At 36.4% G+C, this 14,595-nt stretch overlaps 2 protein-coding genes across 3 annotated transcripts in view; one reads left to right on the plus strand and one right to left on the minus strand.

The window, feature by feature from the left end:
- Nucleotides 1-313: 313 nt before the first annotated feature.
- LOC106132828 (transmembrane protein 50A) lies at nt 314-2,478 on the minus strand. The gene is made up of 4 exons (XM_013332367.2): nt 2,300-2,478; nt 1,941-2,072; nt 1,048-1,183; nt 314-504 (listed from the first exon to the last, which is right to left on the minus strand). The coding sequence occupies exons 1-4, from the start codon at nt 2,393-2,395 to the stop codon at nt 395-397; spliced, it is 474 nt and encodes a 157-aa protein (XP_013187821.1). The 5' UTR covers nt 2,396-2,478; the 3' UTR covers nt 314-394.
- Nucleotides 2,479-3,058: 580 nt separating this feature from the next.
- LOC106132834 (ATP-binding cassette subfamily G member 4) overlaps nt 3,059-14,595 on the plus strand; it is a 40,103-nt gene continuing 28,566 nt past the window's right edge. The window contains exons 1-2 of one of the 2 annotated variants that reach the window (XM_013332374.2): nt 3,059-3,217; nt 8,772-8,899. In XM_013332374.2, coding sequence (XP_013187828.1) covers nt 3,186-3,217; nt 8,772-8,899 — 160 coding nt within the window. In that variant the 5' untranslated portion in view covers nt 3,059-3,185. Of the gene's footprint in view, nt 3,218-8,583; nt 8,900-14,595 lie in introns of those variants that run through there. The other variant, XM_013332373.2, reaches the window with a different exon arrangement.

Below are 14,595 nucleotides of genomic sequence, written 5' to 3' on the forward strand. Positions count from 1 at the left end.
ATTTCCCTCTGAACACATAAGTAGTCAAATTTTGCTTAAGTATCATGTAGTTGAACTTGAATGCAGAATGTTGGGATTTCTGTCTTTTCCCATTCAAACATTCCATTTTACTATGATTTTTTTTTTACCTATTCGTTTTTTATTTTACTATACTCTCTTTTAAAGCCGTGTCTAATATCCAAAGGACAAACTAGTTAATGCCTCCAGATAAAACCGCTTTGACATATTATTTTTCAATAAGTGAAGGAACTGACCTAAATCCTAAATTTAAATCAACAAACAGATTAGTATGCCAGAAGAATGTCCACAAATATTGGTTTCTCATTAGTTTATTCAGAATACAAACAATGCAGCTTACTTTAATACATAGATTAATAGGTTTTAATAAAAAAAATTAACCCCACAAATCTTCCGTACGTCCAAATTTATAAACCAGGGAACCGGCAAAGATGAACGCGTTCTGTAAGAAAAGACTCACTCCCGCCCAGGTATTCTTTGTGCTTTCTGAAAAAAAAAAACAAATAAAAAAAAATATTACTTATTTTAAACTTTCACATGCATTATAATATTCATAAATAATACAAGTATAAAACGTGCAGTAACATAGTTTTATATTTCCTCCGACGTTTCAAATCATGTTCTTATGATCCGTGGCAACTGATTTCGGATCATTATAGCATGATGCGAATCTCCGAGATAAAAAAAAGTTTGGGTGGTAACGTCGCAACTGATGAACATATTATCTTTCAATAAGTCAAAGATCTGACCTGAATTATTAATTTAAATCAACAAACGGATTAGAAACACAACAATAAGACAACAGACAAAAATATTGGATGCATCAGACAAAATATTTGAATGAACCTTTAAACAAATCTATGAATTTAAACAGGTGAAAATGATGAAGAGAAAATAAATTCAGACAGATTTTTTTGCCCTGACTGGGATTCGAAACCCGGTCCCCCGATGTCACAGACTGTACTACCACTGCGCCACAGAGGCCTTCATTTATTTTAGAATTTATTTTAAACGGTTGAAAACACTTACTTGCGTTGACATAATCGGCAAACAGGATCCAACAGGAAGCGATAAGTGAAGCAAAGCCGACTACGAACCCAAGGAAGAGCCACAGCCGTGCCCCCCGGGGACCCATACAGCCTCCTGTGTATGTTTCACCTCTCACCTGAAAGTTTTTGAAGTAAATTTTACTAACACAATTATATATCACATCTTTAGTAGTGCCGTGTGGTTCCCGGCACCAGTGCCCTGTGGATCCCGGCACTAAGAAAAAAGAAAAGGACCACTATGACTTCCTGATAGATGTTGTAGAAGGTGACTAAGAGATAGGCTTATAAACGGGATTTTTATTTTTAAGCCATGGGCTAGAACCTGTCACTATTTGAATCTCAATTCTATCATTTCGCCAAAGAATTTTCAAGACTGTGAGCTCTGTCTACCCGCAAGGGATATAGATGTGATCATATGTATGTATCTTTTGTACAAACCCGATTAATGGAGTCAATTGGTAAAAGACACAAAAACACTATATTTATTAGTGATGGTATATTATATACTACCACTATAATTAAGGAAAATGTCCATTTTTGATCAAAATCAAGGATTGGGGAAGTCAGACAAATACTGAGTGACCAGCAATGTAAGCAGGTGAATAGTAGTTCAAATTACCCTCACTTATAAACAATATTTACATACACTATTGTTCACATTACGCTACACTTTTGGCAAATCAGCTAGGATTTATCAAAATCTATAGCAGGTGAATGTACATACATGGGCAGATGAGAAGGCCATTTAGGGGGTCTTAATGGGACTTAAGTTGAGATAAAAAAGTCCTTATTAGTACTGTTTTTATTCATTTGTAAAGACATATTAACCTATGTTGATGGAATTATTTTTTGTAAAGTTAAAATATATTTCACCTGGGCATTAGATACAGAATTAACCATGATCAGTGATAAAGTGGCCATCACTCCACAAACATGAACAGCATTTGGTAGATCATCTTTGTACACAGAAGCGGCATCTATAATAAACCACCAACCAGCAAAGAACTGAAATAAAAGCAGAAAGCATTGTAAAAACAATAATTAGATCTCTTTTGTCTGGTAATGAAAAAGTTATTCAACAAAATGGAATTTCGATCTGACAAACTAATAAAAGGGGTCTTCTCAAATAGTTAATTATATAACAATATCGCGAAATGTAAAGTTATCCTGTTTATCCTTTGGTATAAATTCTAGTATAGCATGAATCATCTAAACTGGCTACCAATACCAACCAAGAGTCCAGCCATTATTGATGCAATAATGTTCCGCTTTTCGCCACCCTCAAACCAAACACAACTGGGCATTGTTATATTTTCACAGCAATTCATCTTGATATCAAAATTTATAAAGAGAAAAGCAACTTTAAGATATTTTTGGTTTTATGATTTTGACTTGACAACAAACAAACAAACCAACAAGAAAAGCAGCTGACGTTGACATAAGTTGTGTTGCCATGTCAGATTTTTTAAAAGTGGAATTATTTGTTAGAGGATTCGACGATTATTTATAAGATTACTTATTATTTAAAATTAAATTTCGATTACTATATCTTTTCGCACTATCATTTCTCGAGGAAATATATCTGCTTGCGAGTTAGGAGTACGGCGGACGTACGGTAGGGTAGGTCGGTAGACTGAAATAAAACGAATACTTAAGTATCCTAATATATTAAGTAATAAAAAAATATTCGGATTTATTTTGATAAAAAGTTTGCAGTACTATTTATCATTGTAACAAAACTTTGGGTAGAGAACACTTTTTCCACTTCTCACTATCTTTACATATGTACTTGTTTCTTTCGCTTTATGAGGTTCTCTACATACGTTACCGATATTTTTACCATGTGATTTGTTCTTATAAATCGAAAACGAAACAAATCAATAAGATGATTTGCGCATAATTATTTTTTGATTTTGCAAAATAGTAACACTGTGACAGCCGTGACAGCTGCATATCAGATGCCTGATTGCCTTTGCCTGTTGTCAAAAAAGACAGCAGAAGAAAACTAACCGATTGCGAGGCGAAAGTGAAATGAATTCGATCCTAAAAATATAAATAAGTCTGATCCTTTGTCTATCTGTATGTAATTTGTAACTTGCAATATATGAAGAAATTATAATGGATAACTCATTTATACTCAACAATTTAAGGTAAGCAACTAAAACCCTTGTGTGAACTTTCATACAACATGTTGACCTCAAAACCGATAAAGTTTTGCGCCTCTGTTGCGAAAACAGTGTTGGTTTTCAACTCATAGTTGAATACTTATGAACGATTTTCGAGGTCAAATAAAGGCGCAGAAAATACAATTCTTAATTTGCATCCCTAATTCTTCACTTTACTCACCTCTCTTAAGTTTTAAAAGAAAATCTTGTTTATTTGGATTTTCTGGTATTTACAACTATTAAATGCTTTTAATATACATACTTCATCAGTAGGTATTGCTTTTCACGCCTATATTACAATGAATGTACTTGTCTATTTAAACTGTGCTTGAGATCATGTAGAAGGTAGATGTAAACTTAATTGAATAATAATGTATTTTGATAATTAAACAGCCTACAAAAGTTCATTTATTTTTTATAAAATTAAATATAAAAAAATAAATAAGTTGGAACTAAATACCATAACTAAGAGTTTAAACCACACCAATGGGAGACAGATGTTGTGTATGTAAATAAATAAATTTTAACTTAACCGGGCCAGAAGATTACAATTATATCATTTATTTGGTACATCATCAGTAAAAGGCGAGTAAGGGAGAGGCTTATAAACTTGGGATTCTTTAAAGTGGAGGGCTAACAACCACTATGTCACTATTTGAATCACTCAAATTTATCATTAAGCTAAAAATCTGACCATGGCGTATCAGTCTTTATCAAGGACTGTATGGTCTGTCTACCTAGAAAGGGATATAAATGTGATTATATATCTGTATGTATGTATCATAGGGATTCAGAAGTATGATTGTATTTTTAGCTTGATAAACAAACAATCCCTTTTTTGTTTGGGGGTTTAAGTTGTAAAACTTAATTTTTTTTTTTTATCAATTTTTATATGTCTATTGGACCTAAAATCTACATATTAAAAATCATAACTAAATCCAAACAATACTAAAATACAAGGCCGCTTGGGCAGTTGGTCAAATAGAAAGTTCTCCTATCCCATTCCAGCTACCTGCTCCACAATGCCAAGGGACGAAAAATTCACATCTGGCAAAAACAATAGAAGCTGGGATCTTTACAAAAAATCGGCTCTTAGACCGTTCACTACATTGCGTTTTGTTTTTCAGATTGCACGAGATTAATTATACTAATGCATTTATATTTCCAGGCAACTTTCCTTCCACAGATCTTACCAACCCTTAAATAACACATTATATAAAATAAAACCAACAACGCACACACAACATCATCATTGATTGTAAAATAATAAAATTAATCTGGACCATCTGCTGCATGGAACCTTTATATAAATTCAAAACCAACGTTCGCCCCGTAGCGGATGGAAAGATGACATACCTACCATACATAGTATATAATATTGAATATGATGATAAAACAAATGAAATAGAGAACAAATATTAAGAAAAAGAAAAAGGCGTATCAAAATGGTTAGGTATAATCCTAGCAAAACGCGGCAGAAAACACAAAAAGGCAGATAGCGTCAATCTCACTGATAACCTCAGATTATAATAATACAAACACAATGCAATAGAAAAGAACCACGTCACAAAAATACGGCCTCTGTTGCCGAGCTGAAGCTAGAAGACATAACCAACTCTCATAATATTGTGTATTAGTATCGGAAGCCATGCCGCAAGCTCACGCAGCAAGCAAAAGAAGGGCGAGCTGAAGAAAATCAACACATCAAAATCAATGCTGGAATCTGGAGGAAATACGACATGAATCAAAATTGAGTGCTGAAAAAAAAATTTAGGAAAAATGGAGTATTGGAATCAGTGCTAAGAACTGGAGAAGTCAGATTGGAATCAACGCTATGATCTATTATCTGGAGGAAATACTGAAAACCGATGTATGTGAACGAATGCTGCGAACTTCAGAAAACAAGACTTACTAATGCCGCGAATTTAAGAAAACACGACGTATTGGAATCAAGGCTGTGAATTCGAGAAATCGTCATGTATTGTTATTAATGCTACGAACTGATAGAGGTATTGGAGTCAATGCTGCGAACCTGAGGGTACACAACGTATTGGTATCAAGACTACGAATTCGAGAAAAATGATGTATTGGAACTAATGCTGTAAACTGATAGAGGTCATATTGGAATCAATGCTGCGAACCTGAGGACATACAACGTATTGGTATCAAGACTACGAATTCGAGAAAAATGATGTACTGGAACGTATGTTGTAAACTGATAGAAGTCATATTGGAATCAATGCTGCGAACCTGAGGACACATGACTTATTGGAATTAATGCTGCGATCTGATGGAGGTCATATTGGAATCAATGCTGCGAACCTGAGGACACATGACTTATTGGAATCAATGCTGCGAACCTGAGGACACATGACTTATTGGAATCAATGCTGCGAACCTGAGGACACATGACTTATTGGAATTAATGCTGCGATCTGATGGAGGTCATATTGGAATCAATGCTGCGAACCTGAGGACACATGACTTATTGGAATCAATGCTGCGAACCTGAGGACACATGACTTATTGGAATCAATGCTGCGAACCTGAGGACACATGACTTATTGGAATTAATGCTGCGATCTGATGGAGGTCATATTGGAATCAATGCTGCGAACCTGAGGACACATGACTTATTGGAATTAATGCTGCGAACTGATGGAGGTCATATTGGAATCAATGCTGCGAACCTGAGGACACATGACTTATTGGAATTAATGCTGCGATCTGATGGAGGTCATATTGGAATCAATGCTGCGAACCTGAGGACACATGACTTATTGGAATTAATGCTGCGAACTGATGGAGGTCATATTGGAATCAATGCTGCGAACCTGAGGACACATGACTTATTGAAATTAATGCTGCGAACTGATGGAGGTCATATTGGAATCAATGCTGCGAACCTGAGGACACATGACTTATTGGAATTAATGCTGCGAACTGATGGAGGTCATATTGGAATCAATGCTGCGAACCTGAGGACACATGACTTATTGGAATTAATGCTGCGATCTGATGGAGGTCATATTGGAATCAATGTTGCGAACCTGAGGACATACAACGTATTGGTATCAAGACTACGAATTCGAGAAAAATATGTACTGGAAAGTATGTTGTAAACTGATAGAGGTCATATTGGAATCAATGCTGCGAACGTGAGGAAACATGATGTATTAGAATTAATGCTGCGAACTGATGGAGGTCATATTGGAATCAGTGCTGCGAACCTGAGGACACATGACTTATTGGAATTAATGCTGCGAACTGATAGAAGTCATATTGGAATCAATGCTGCGAACCTGAGAAAACGCAACGTAGGTATGGAAATCAAAAGATTGAATCCGAGGAAACACGATATATTGGAATCAATGCAGCGAACTGATGGGAATTATATTGGAAGCAATGCTGCAAATCTGAGGAATCATGACGTATTGGAATCAAGACTGCGAATTCAAGAAAACATTATGTATTGGAATTAATGCTGCGAACTAATAGAGGTCATTTTATAATTAATGCTGCAAACCTGAGGACACACAACAAATTGGAATCAAGAGCATGAATTCGAGAAAACATGATGTACTAGAGTTAATACTGCGAACTGATGGATATCCTATTGGAACCTGAGGAAACACGGGCATTGGAGGCGAAAATGAGATCTGGAAAAATACGGTAAGAGAATATACGGACGGCATTGAAACTAGGGCGGTGAACATGTGAAATAACATCGGAATCAATGCTACTAATTGGAGAAACACGACGCATAGGGTCCAATGCTGCAACTGGAAGTGCACATACAAGAGACACGACACATTAGAAACAACAGTACAAGCTGAATCAACACCTCAAACTGGAAGAACTCATATTGGACACAACGCGGCCAACTTGAGAGAAAGCCACAGGCAAATTTGGATGACAAGAATAAAGGCTTGAAGATGGCGCAAGAAATGACTTGGCGAGTGCAGATCTGAAACAGCCCACCGAACCGAACCACAAAAACTATCAAAACGGGGATAATATTCCTACATAATTTATTAAGAAGGCCTCATGAAATCCTACACTACATATTCTTCAGAATGGGCAGACATCGCGACAAATAACAAAATTCATCACAGCAGCATGAGATTCCTACGAAATAAATGAAACTGACAACGAACCATTAAAAGACGATCTAGAAAATAAGAAAGAAGGAAAGACGCAACACATCAACGCTCTCCTCCGTCGCAATACCCGTCTTCCTCAATTCCTATATTGGCTATAGGCTGTATAGTCGGTCGATTGTGGTCGACTGGTCGCGGCTGGTCGGCCTTCCTCTCCCGTCCCCGAGCGTGTCACTCCCTATAAAATCTGTGCCCCCTGGTGTATCCAGCTAGACTGGGTCAGGCTTTGCTTGGCTGGGGTGGTACCAATGTTCATGTTCATGTTCAATTTTTATATGTCTATTGGAGTATTTTCTCTTACATGGGTGGGTGAGTCTACAAATAACAAAATTCATCAAGATTATAAATTCTGACATTGATCACTTGTTTGTAGTTTGTACATTGTAGAAGTAAAACAAGGGAGAATCTTACAAAGTTGGGATTCTTTTAGGTGACAGGTTATATCTGAATCCATCTATAGACTACAAATGTGAAAGACTTGACATAAATTTGTGTTTAAAATTTTTTTTTACATAGGGAGTTAAGGAGAGACAGCTTCACTCGTTCAACCAGGAAGCAATACCTGCTGATAGTAAGAAAGTTATTTATAGAACAGACTTTTGCGTCGAGGGTCAAAAACCCAATGACTTTCAATAATAATTTACCTCTTCATATAGTGTAACTCAAAAGGTCACAGATGTCAGAGTTTTATTGTGTTGTTACTCAGATTCAAGTTTTTATGTCCACATGAATACAATATTTACTGATAATTTTATTATTGTTTGTACGCTACATTACTTTTGAGCAAAAATTTATAAATGTGAAAAAAAAAAGAAAAAAGAAAGTATGCAAGAATCGTGGCAAGTAAAAAGATTTTGTCCCTGCCTACCCCCCCGGGAAAGTTGCGATTACATGATTGACATTAACAAACTGCCTGGGTAGAGAAGCAACTTAGAAGTTTGCACTAGAATTAATGTTCATATCTCTAGTCGCCTTTTACGACATCCCCAAGTGATCCATATAACTTACTTTTGAGATAGCCGCCGTCCTCAAAACGACATATATGGAGTGTCATGAAAGACCGATCAGTCATTTAAAAGTACACCCTTGATTGTCCGGTGGCAAAGTTCAAAAAGTTGTACACTAATCAAGTAATCAGTGTACGTCACACTGGACGGACGTGTGTAGCAAGCAATAGGTACCAAGCGTGTCGTCGCGTTGCGTTGCCAGTCAGTCAGTGTCCGGATGTGGCACAAGCCGCTCGTATCGAACGTCACTCCACACTCGAACCTCTTTGTGACGTGATCCAATCCGTTTATTTCCATTGTACGCACAATGGCAGTGGACAAAGATGTGAACCTTGCGGAGTCCGCAGACTTAAAGCCCATAATGTCCGACAGGAGCGGCGCCCACAAGGTGACCATTGCCCCTGCGCAACACAAGACCCTGACGCACTTGCCCAAGAGACCACCGGTGGATTTGGCATTCACCGATCTCACCTACAAAGTACAAGAAGGAAGAAAAAGTAGTAAGTAATAAAATGTTTACGCAAACAAAGTACCTACCTACTAATTGTAAAACTTTTGTTTCATTGTTTTCATGTACAATGGAATTGACAAACAAATTTCTGAAGGCGCATAAATTATTAGAATACCAATAAAATAACGATGTCAAAACCATTTAATAATTATAAGAATTTAGATATCGTTAATCAACGTTCCGATTACTCACATAATGACCTCAATTTAGGCAACCGATATTATAATTGTACATTGATAATGGATTGTTGTTGTAACATAGAAAAATAACTCGATTTCATGATTTACCTATTGGAAAGATTTATTTGTAAGATAGGTATTTATCTAGTTATTATTTATGCTTGAAGTTAAAGTCTATTTACAGGAGTTTTAAACCTTTTTAGCTATAAAAGCTGTTATAGCTAAGATCATTCCCATATGAGAGATTTCTATTAATAACGAAATACGGATAATTTTCTGTATTCACACCAAATCCGTATAACACAAAGCACATCTTAATAAACATTGATATAGAAATGGAGAAGTTAGGAAAAGAAAACAAGCATAAATAGCTACTAACACTCCTGTTACTCCGCAGGAGAACTCTTTGTAGAGTAGAATTGCCTTTGTATACAAATAATTATAATGAGGTACCTAGGCTAGGATATGAGTATAATTAGGCAATTATAAATAATTTATTAATTAGTATTATAAGTCACGTAATCTGACGGGAGCCGCTTCGTGTAAAAACGAAGTGATTAACCTAAATCTGATAAATGAAATGACTAACCTAATCCTGCCCCGAAGCATGACAAGCGCGACGCCGATTTTATCGCGTGAAATACTATTTCGCTTTTTATTATGACGTGAAATGTCGCACGAGCCTTGGCGCACCACGGAATCCTTTCCAGAGAATAGTGAGGATGCACCCGGGACTAACACAAGGTTTAAAGAAACTGTACTTGTCTCGCTCCACTCTCCCTGCGCAGACAAAAAGACTTCCCCGCCTCTAGTCATGTCTCATAATCAAGAGATTTGCCAACTAATGCTACTACGCATGTTTAGAGTACCTATAGGCTAATTGCTAGAGCTGCAACTTTGTAATTTCCATGTGCACATTATGATTAGAACTGAGGTTGCAATTAGTTTCAACGTGTCGGGCTGACTGAATTGCGTTTTCACAGAAACATAAGTACAATAAATGAAACATACGTGGAGAAGAATCGCAGATCGAGATTAGTTAACGTATACATATGTTGATTTAAAGGGCATTTTCCATCATGATTTGATCGAAGATCGAACCCTGGTCTATTAATTTAACAGGCTCTCCTTCGGTACTTGAATGAGTATATTAGATTTTCACTCGAAAAAGAATAATAAGGCACGGGTAAAACATGTAATTTAGTATTTTCTTTAAGTCCTGTTCTATCTTAATTAAACGCCAAGTAATTAGTAATACCTATATAATGATAATACATTTTGCGATAAGCATTTCGGTAGGCTACAAAAATCCGCATTGCAATAGTAAAAAGATAACAGACCTTTATGTCAAACACATGGAGCTTTTTGGCTTCATAATATGATGTACGAGTATATAAACAGATTATATAGTAAAAGAAGAAATCTAAGAGACTCTAAACACATTAAGGCCCATTACAGCTTTATACAAATATTTTGAATGCCATTTTATTCAACTTTCTGCCAAGTATCGAAAAACTGAGTTGATTTCTGATATTTGCAATAACCTCGTCTATATCATGAAAATGGCTGAAAACTGTGAAAATTAGGATGTATTTAGTGGCACCTACTTTCTACCTTACTGATAATTGATAATGACTGACTCATAAAAGATATAATGTAGGCATGCCAATGTTGGTACTACTTGCAAATGAACAGTTAGGTTTACGTATTTACTGTTTTATGTGAATTTATGACTGTTGACTAATAGATGATTTTCAGTGAGGGAAAACATCGTGAGGGAATCTGCACATTCAGGAACTGAATGTGTAACCATGATCCAATATAAATTAGGTTCCCTGCAAAGGTTTCGAAAGTCAGATGAAAGTCGCTTCGGGTAAAAACCTGACTCCATTCATCCTTAGCTTATGCTTATTTTAGTGCCCTAATCTCTTCTTCCTCATGGCTTTAGTCCCGGTTGCATCCTCACCACTTTGGAGAGGAGCCTGGGGTATGCATTTGACCACCTGGATTCGGTGAGCCAGGTTTTTACCCGAAGCTACTCCCACCTGACCTCCTCTTACCTTTGTAGGTAAACCTAACACGTATTGAATCGATCATGATTACACACCCAGTTGCCTGAATGTTCAGGATTCCTCACGATGTTTTCCCTCACTGTAAAAGCATTGGTTAGTATTCAAACGAATGAACATAACTAAGAAAATAGTCATTGGTATATAGCCGAGGTAGGATTAGTGAAAACCTGTGCCTTGCGAAACGCATTTTAACCGGACACCTCACCAATTCGACCACCGACGCTCTCCTTTCAGTGTCTCTCCTAATCTGTAAGCCTTAAACATACATACGTACATATGGTCACGTCTATACCCCTTGTAGGCTAGACAGAGCCAACAGTCTTGAAAAGACTGAATGGCCACGTTCAGCTATGTGGCTTAGAGATGCAAATAGTGATAGGTTGCTATGCCATCGCCTAAAAAAGAATCCCAAGTTTGTAAGCCTGGCCCTTAGTCGCCTTTTACGACATCCATGGGAAATATTGGTGCCGGGAACCACACGGCAAGCCTTAAATTCAGATTTTAAATGCAATATATGTATAACTTTATGTAATTAAATTGTATCATTGCTTCTACATTCTCAACCTTCATATGATAAGGAGGTGTAGAAATGTGTTCAAAGCCGTTCAATAGTTTAATTATCAACAATATCTTAGGTTATTAGGTTTGAATTAATCTGTTTATCTGCTGTTTACTTATACAGATCCGGTATTTATTGCAAAGGAATGAAACGCATGTTTATTTAAAGAAAATTAATAACACTTGTATGTAACTCCTTGTAGCAGGGAGTTTGCTCTTCATTAAATTTCAGAATATAAATCCTAGTTTTAATTGGCTTTAGACTCGTGTTTCTGTGGTAATTTATAAAAAATGGCTACTTCGTCATATTTCCTCTCTGTTTGCTACATTCAAAATTACCTTCTTCGCGAATATCGTGAAATACAAGTAGTCACGTCTATAACCCTTACGAGGTAGATAGAGTCAACAGTCTTGAAAAGGCGTTAAACGATCGGCTTTATGGCTTTGTAATAGAATTGAGATTCAAAAGGGACAGGTTGCTAGCCCATCGTCTACAAGAATAATCCCAATTTTATTAGCCTATCCCTTAGTCGCCTTTTACGACATCCATGGGGAAAAGATGATGTGGTCCTATTCTTTAGCGCCACACGGCACTATATGGTATGGAAAATAAAACTTCGGAATTTTAAAAGCATACCACAATTTTACTTCGCGTTTGAAACAGCTATGCAAAATCTTAAACTTGTGCAAATGTTAAGACAAATTCTAAATAGAATTTTAATGTTGATTGAACAATTTTTCACGACAAAGACATGCACATTTACATATTTTTATTCTAAAGGTCGACAGATTTCTTTGGTCTTTATTTGTATTGTAATATTTTCATCTTATACATTGTTACCAAGCCAAGCATGCCAGTCTTTAAAAGACTAGAGTGATTATAGACTAGAATTTATAGATTATTTTCAAAATATAAAAATAACTCAATTCTATCATAAAGCCAACAGCTGAACGTGGCCTATCAGTCTTTTCAAGACTGTCGACTTTGTCTACCCCGCAAGGGATGTACACGTGATTATATGTGTGTATGTAAAAAATATGTTTTATTGTGACTTGGCAATGCTTCCAAAACCGGGATTCTCTTTTACTGACCGCCCTTCATCATAAGCTAGTCCGCCTCTGCGTGTGAAACCCATTATCCTATTGAGACGTCATGTCCAGCGGTTGTATCTTACCTAAAATTGGTACCATCTGCCCCACCCCACGCGATTCCGGTCCTACAAATCCGCAAGTCAAATCGGAGATTTATGATATGAATGAATATACTATCACGCAAAGGATAAAGGCCTTACGGGATAGACAGAGCTTTACTTTTGCCCTACAAGTCTGCGAAGTTTTTTATGCAAAGACGAACGAACGAATGATATTTTTGACGATTTATATCATAGCAGATCTTAAGACTAGTCGATTGTTGATTGAAGTCGATTGGTACTATCTACCCGCAAGGGATACAGACGTGACTATATGTATATATACGAAATAAAACGTTCGTCTCATGTGAACATAGGATCCCAACAGACATATAAATCGAACTACCTCTGTAGTAAATAACATTCACTCTTTTGTTAATTCCTTAATTTCCTTGGACACAATCCTCTCACTACACAAGCTGTGTACATACATACATATAATCACGTCTATATCCCTTGCGGGGTAGACAGAGCCAACAGTCCCGAAAAGACTGATAGGCCACGTTCAGCTGTTTGGCTTTATGATGGAATTGAGATTCAAATTGTGACAGGTTGCTAGCCCATCGCCTAAAAGAGGAATCCCAAGTTTATAAGCCTATCCCTTAGTCGCCTTTTACGACATCCATGGGAACGAGATGGAGTACAAGTACTGTGTACAAGTGCATGTTATCCTCATCACCGAAGGTCAACTGCCGTGATACTTGCCCCGCGATCGTCCATTAAAGTTGTTAACGTCATATCGTATAATTATACAGCTATAGGTATCTGTCTTTGATCATTTTCATGTTTTCGTTCATCTATACTAATATTATAAAGCTGAAGAGTTTGTTTGTTTGTTTGAACGCGCTTATCTCAGGAACTACTGGTCCTATTCAACACAAAAATAATTGAAAAATTATTTTTGTGTTGAATAGACCATTTATCGAAGAAGGCTTTAAGCTATATAATATCACGCTGCAACTATTAGGAGCGAAGAAATAATGGAAAATGTGAAAAATAAAACCGGGGTAAATTATTCATCCTTGTGGGCTTCAATGTTGCCCAAAATAACTATTCCACGCGGACGAAGTCGCTGGTACAGATAGTTTATTTATAAATCTCTTATATCCGAGCTTGCATAAAGATAGTTATGAATGCGGATGAAGCGAAGGAATTATGCAGAGATCGTGGCAAGTGGAAAGATATAGTCTCGACCTACCGCTCCGGGAAAAAGGCGTGTATTTATGTATGTACCTATGTATTGTATCATAATTTTTACCATCTCACCTTCTTACCTAAATTTTAAGGTTTCAATTCCAGTTAAAACTCTTAAAAGTACATTCAAAGATTTGAAATCTTTTTGGGAAGGCATCAGAACGCTTTATTTCCTTTCGAATTAGCCTTTTATCTTTCAGACACAAAACTGCGATTTCGCTCTCATAAAATTTCTTATACTTTGGTCATAAGAAAATGTTATACAAATTCAACTATAAACCATGCTTAAATCGTTCAATTGTCCGTTGAAAGATGTCAGTTACCTCTTTGAATAAAAGACGAGTAAACAAAAATATTATCTTTGTTAATTAATTTTATCTATTTCCTATTTTGTTTAGGTTAAGATGATATGCTAATTAAGTTCACCTCCCGCGCCTTTAAGGCTCATTAAAGTTTAAATGGAAACTATGAGAAATGTATTAATTATAATGT

This window comes from Amyelois transitella, chromosome 14, assembly GCF_032362555.1.
Source record: "Amyelois transitella isolate CPQ chromosome 14, ilAmyTran1.1, whole genome shotgun sequence".
NCBI lineage: Eukaryota > Metazoa > Arthropoda > Insecta > Lepidoptera > Pyralidae > Amyelois > Amyelois transitella.

Excerpts from the sequence above, each read along its gene's own strand:
- LOC106132828 (XM_013332367.2), bottom strand. The coding sequence starts at position 2,395 with ATGAATTGCTGTGAAAATATAACAATGCCCAGTTGTGTTTGGTTTGAG. Across the intron at positions 2,073-2,299 it reads CAATAATGGCTGGACTCTTG|TTCTTTGCTGGTTGGTGGTT; the intron begins GTTGGTATTGGT and ends CTTTTATTTCAG. Across the intron at positions 1,184-1,940 it reads ATTCTGTATCTAATGCCCAG|GTGAGAGGTGAAACATACAC; the intron begins GTGAAATATATT and ends AAAAACTTTCAG.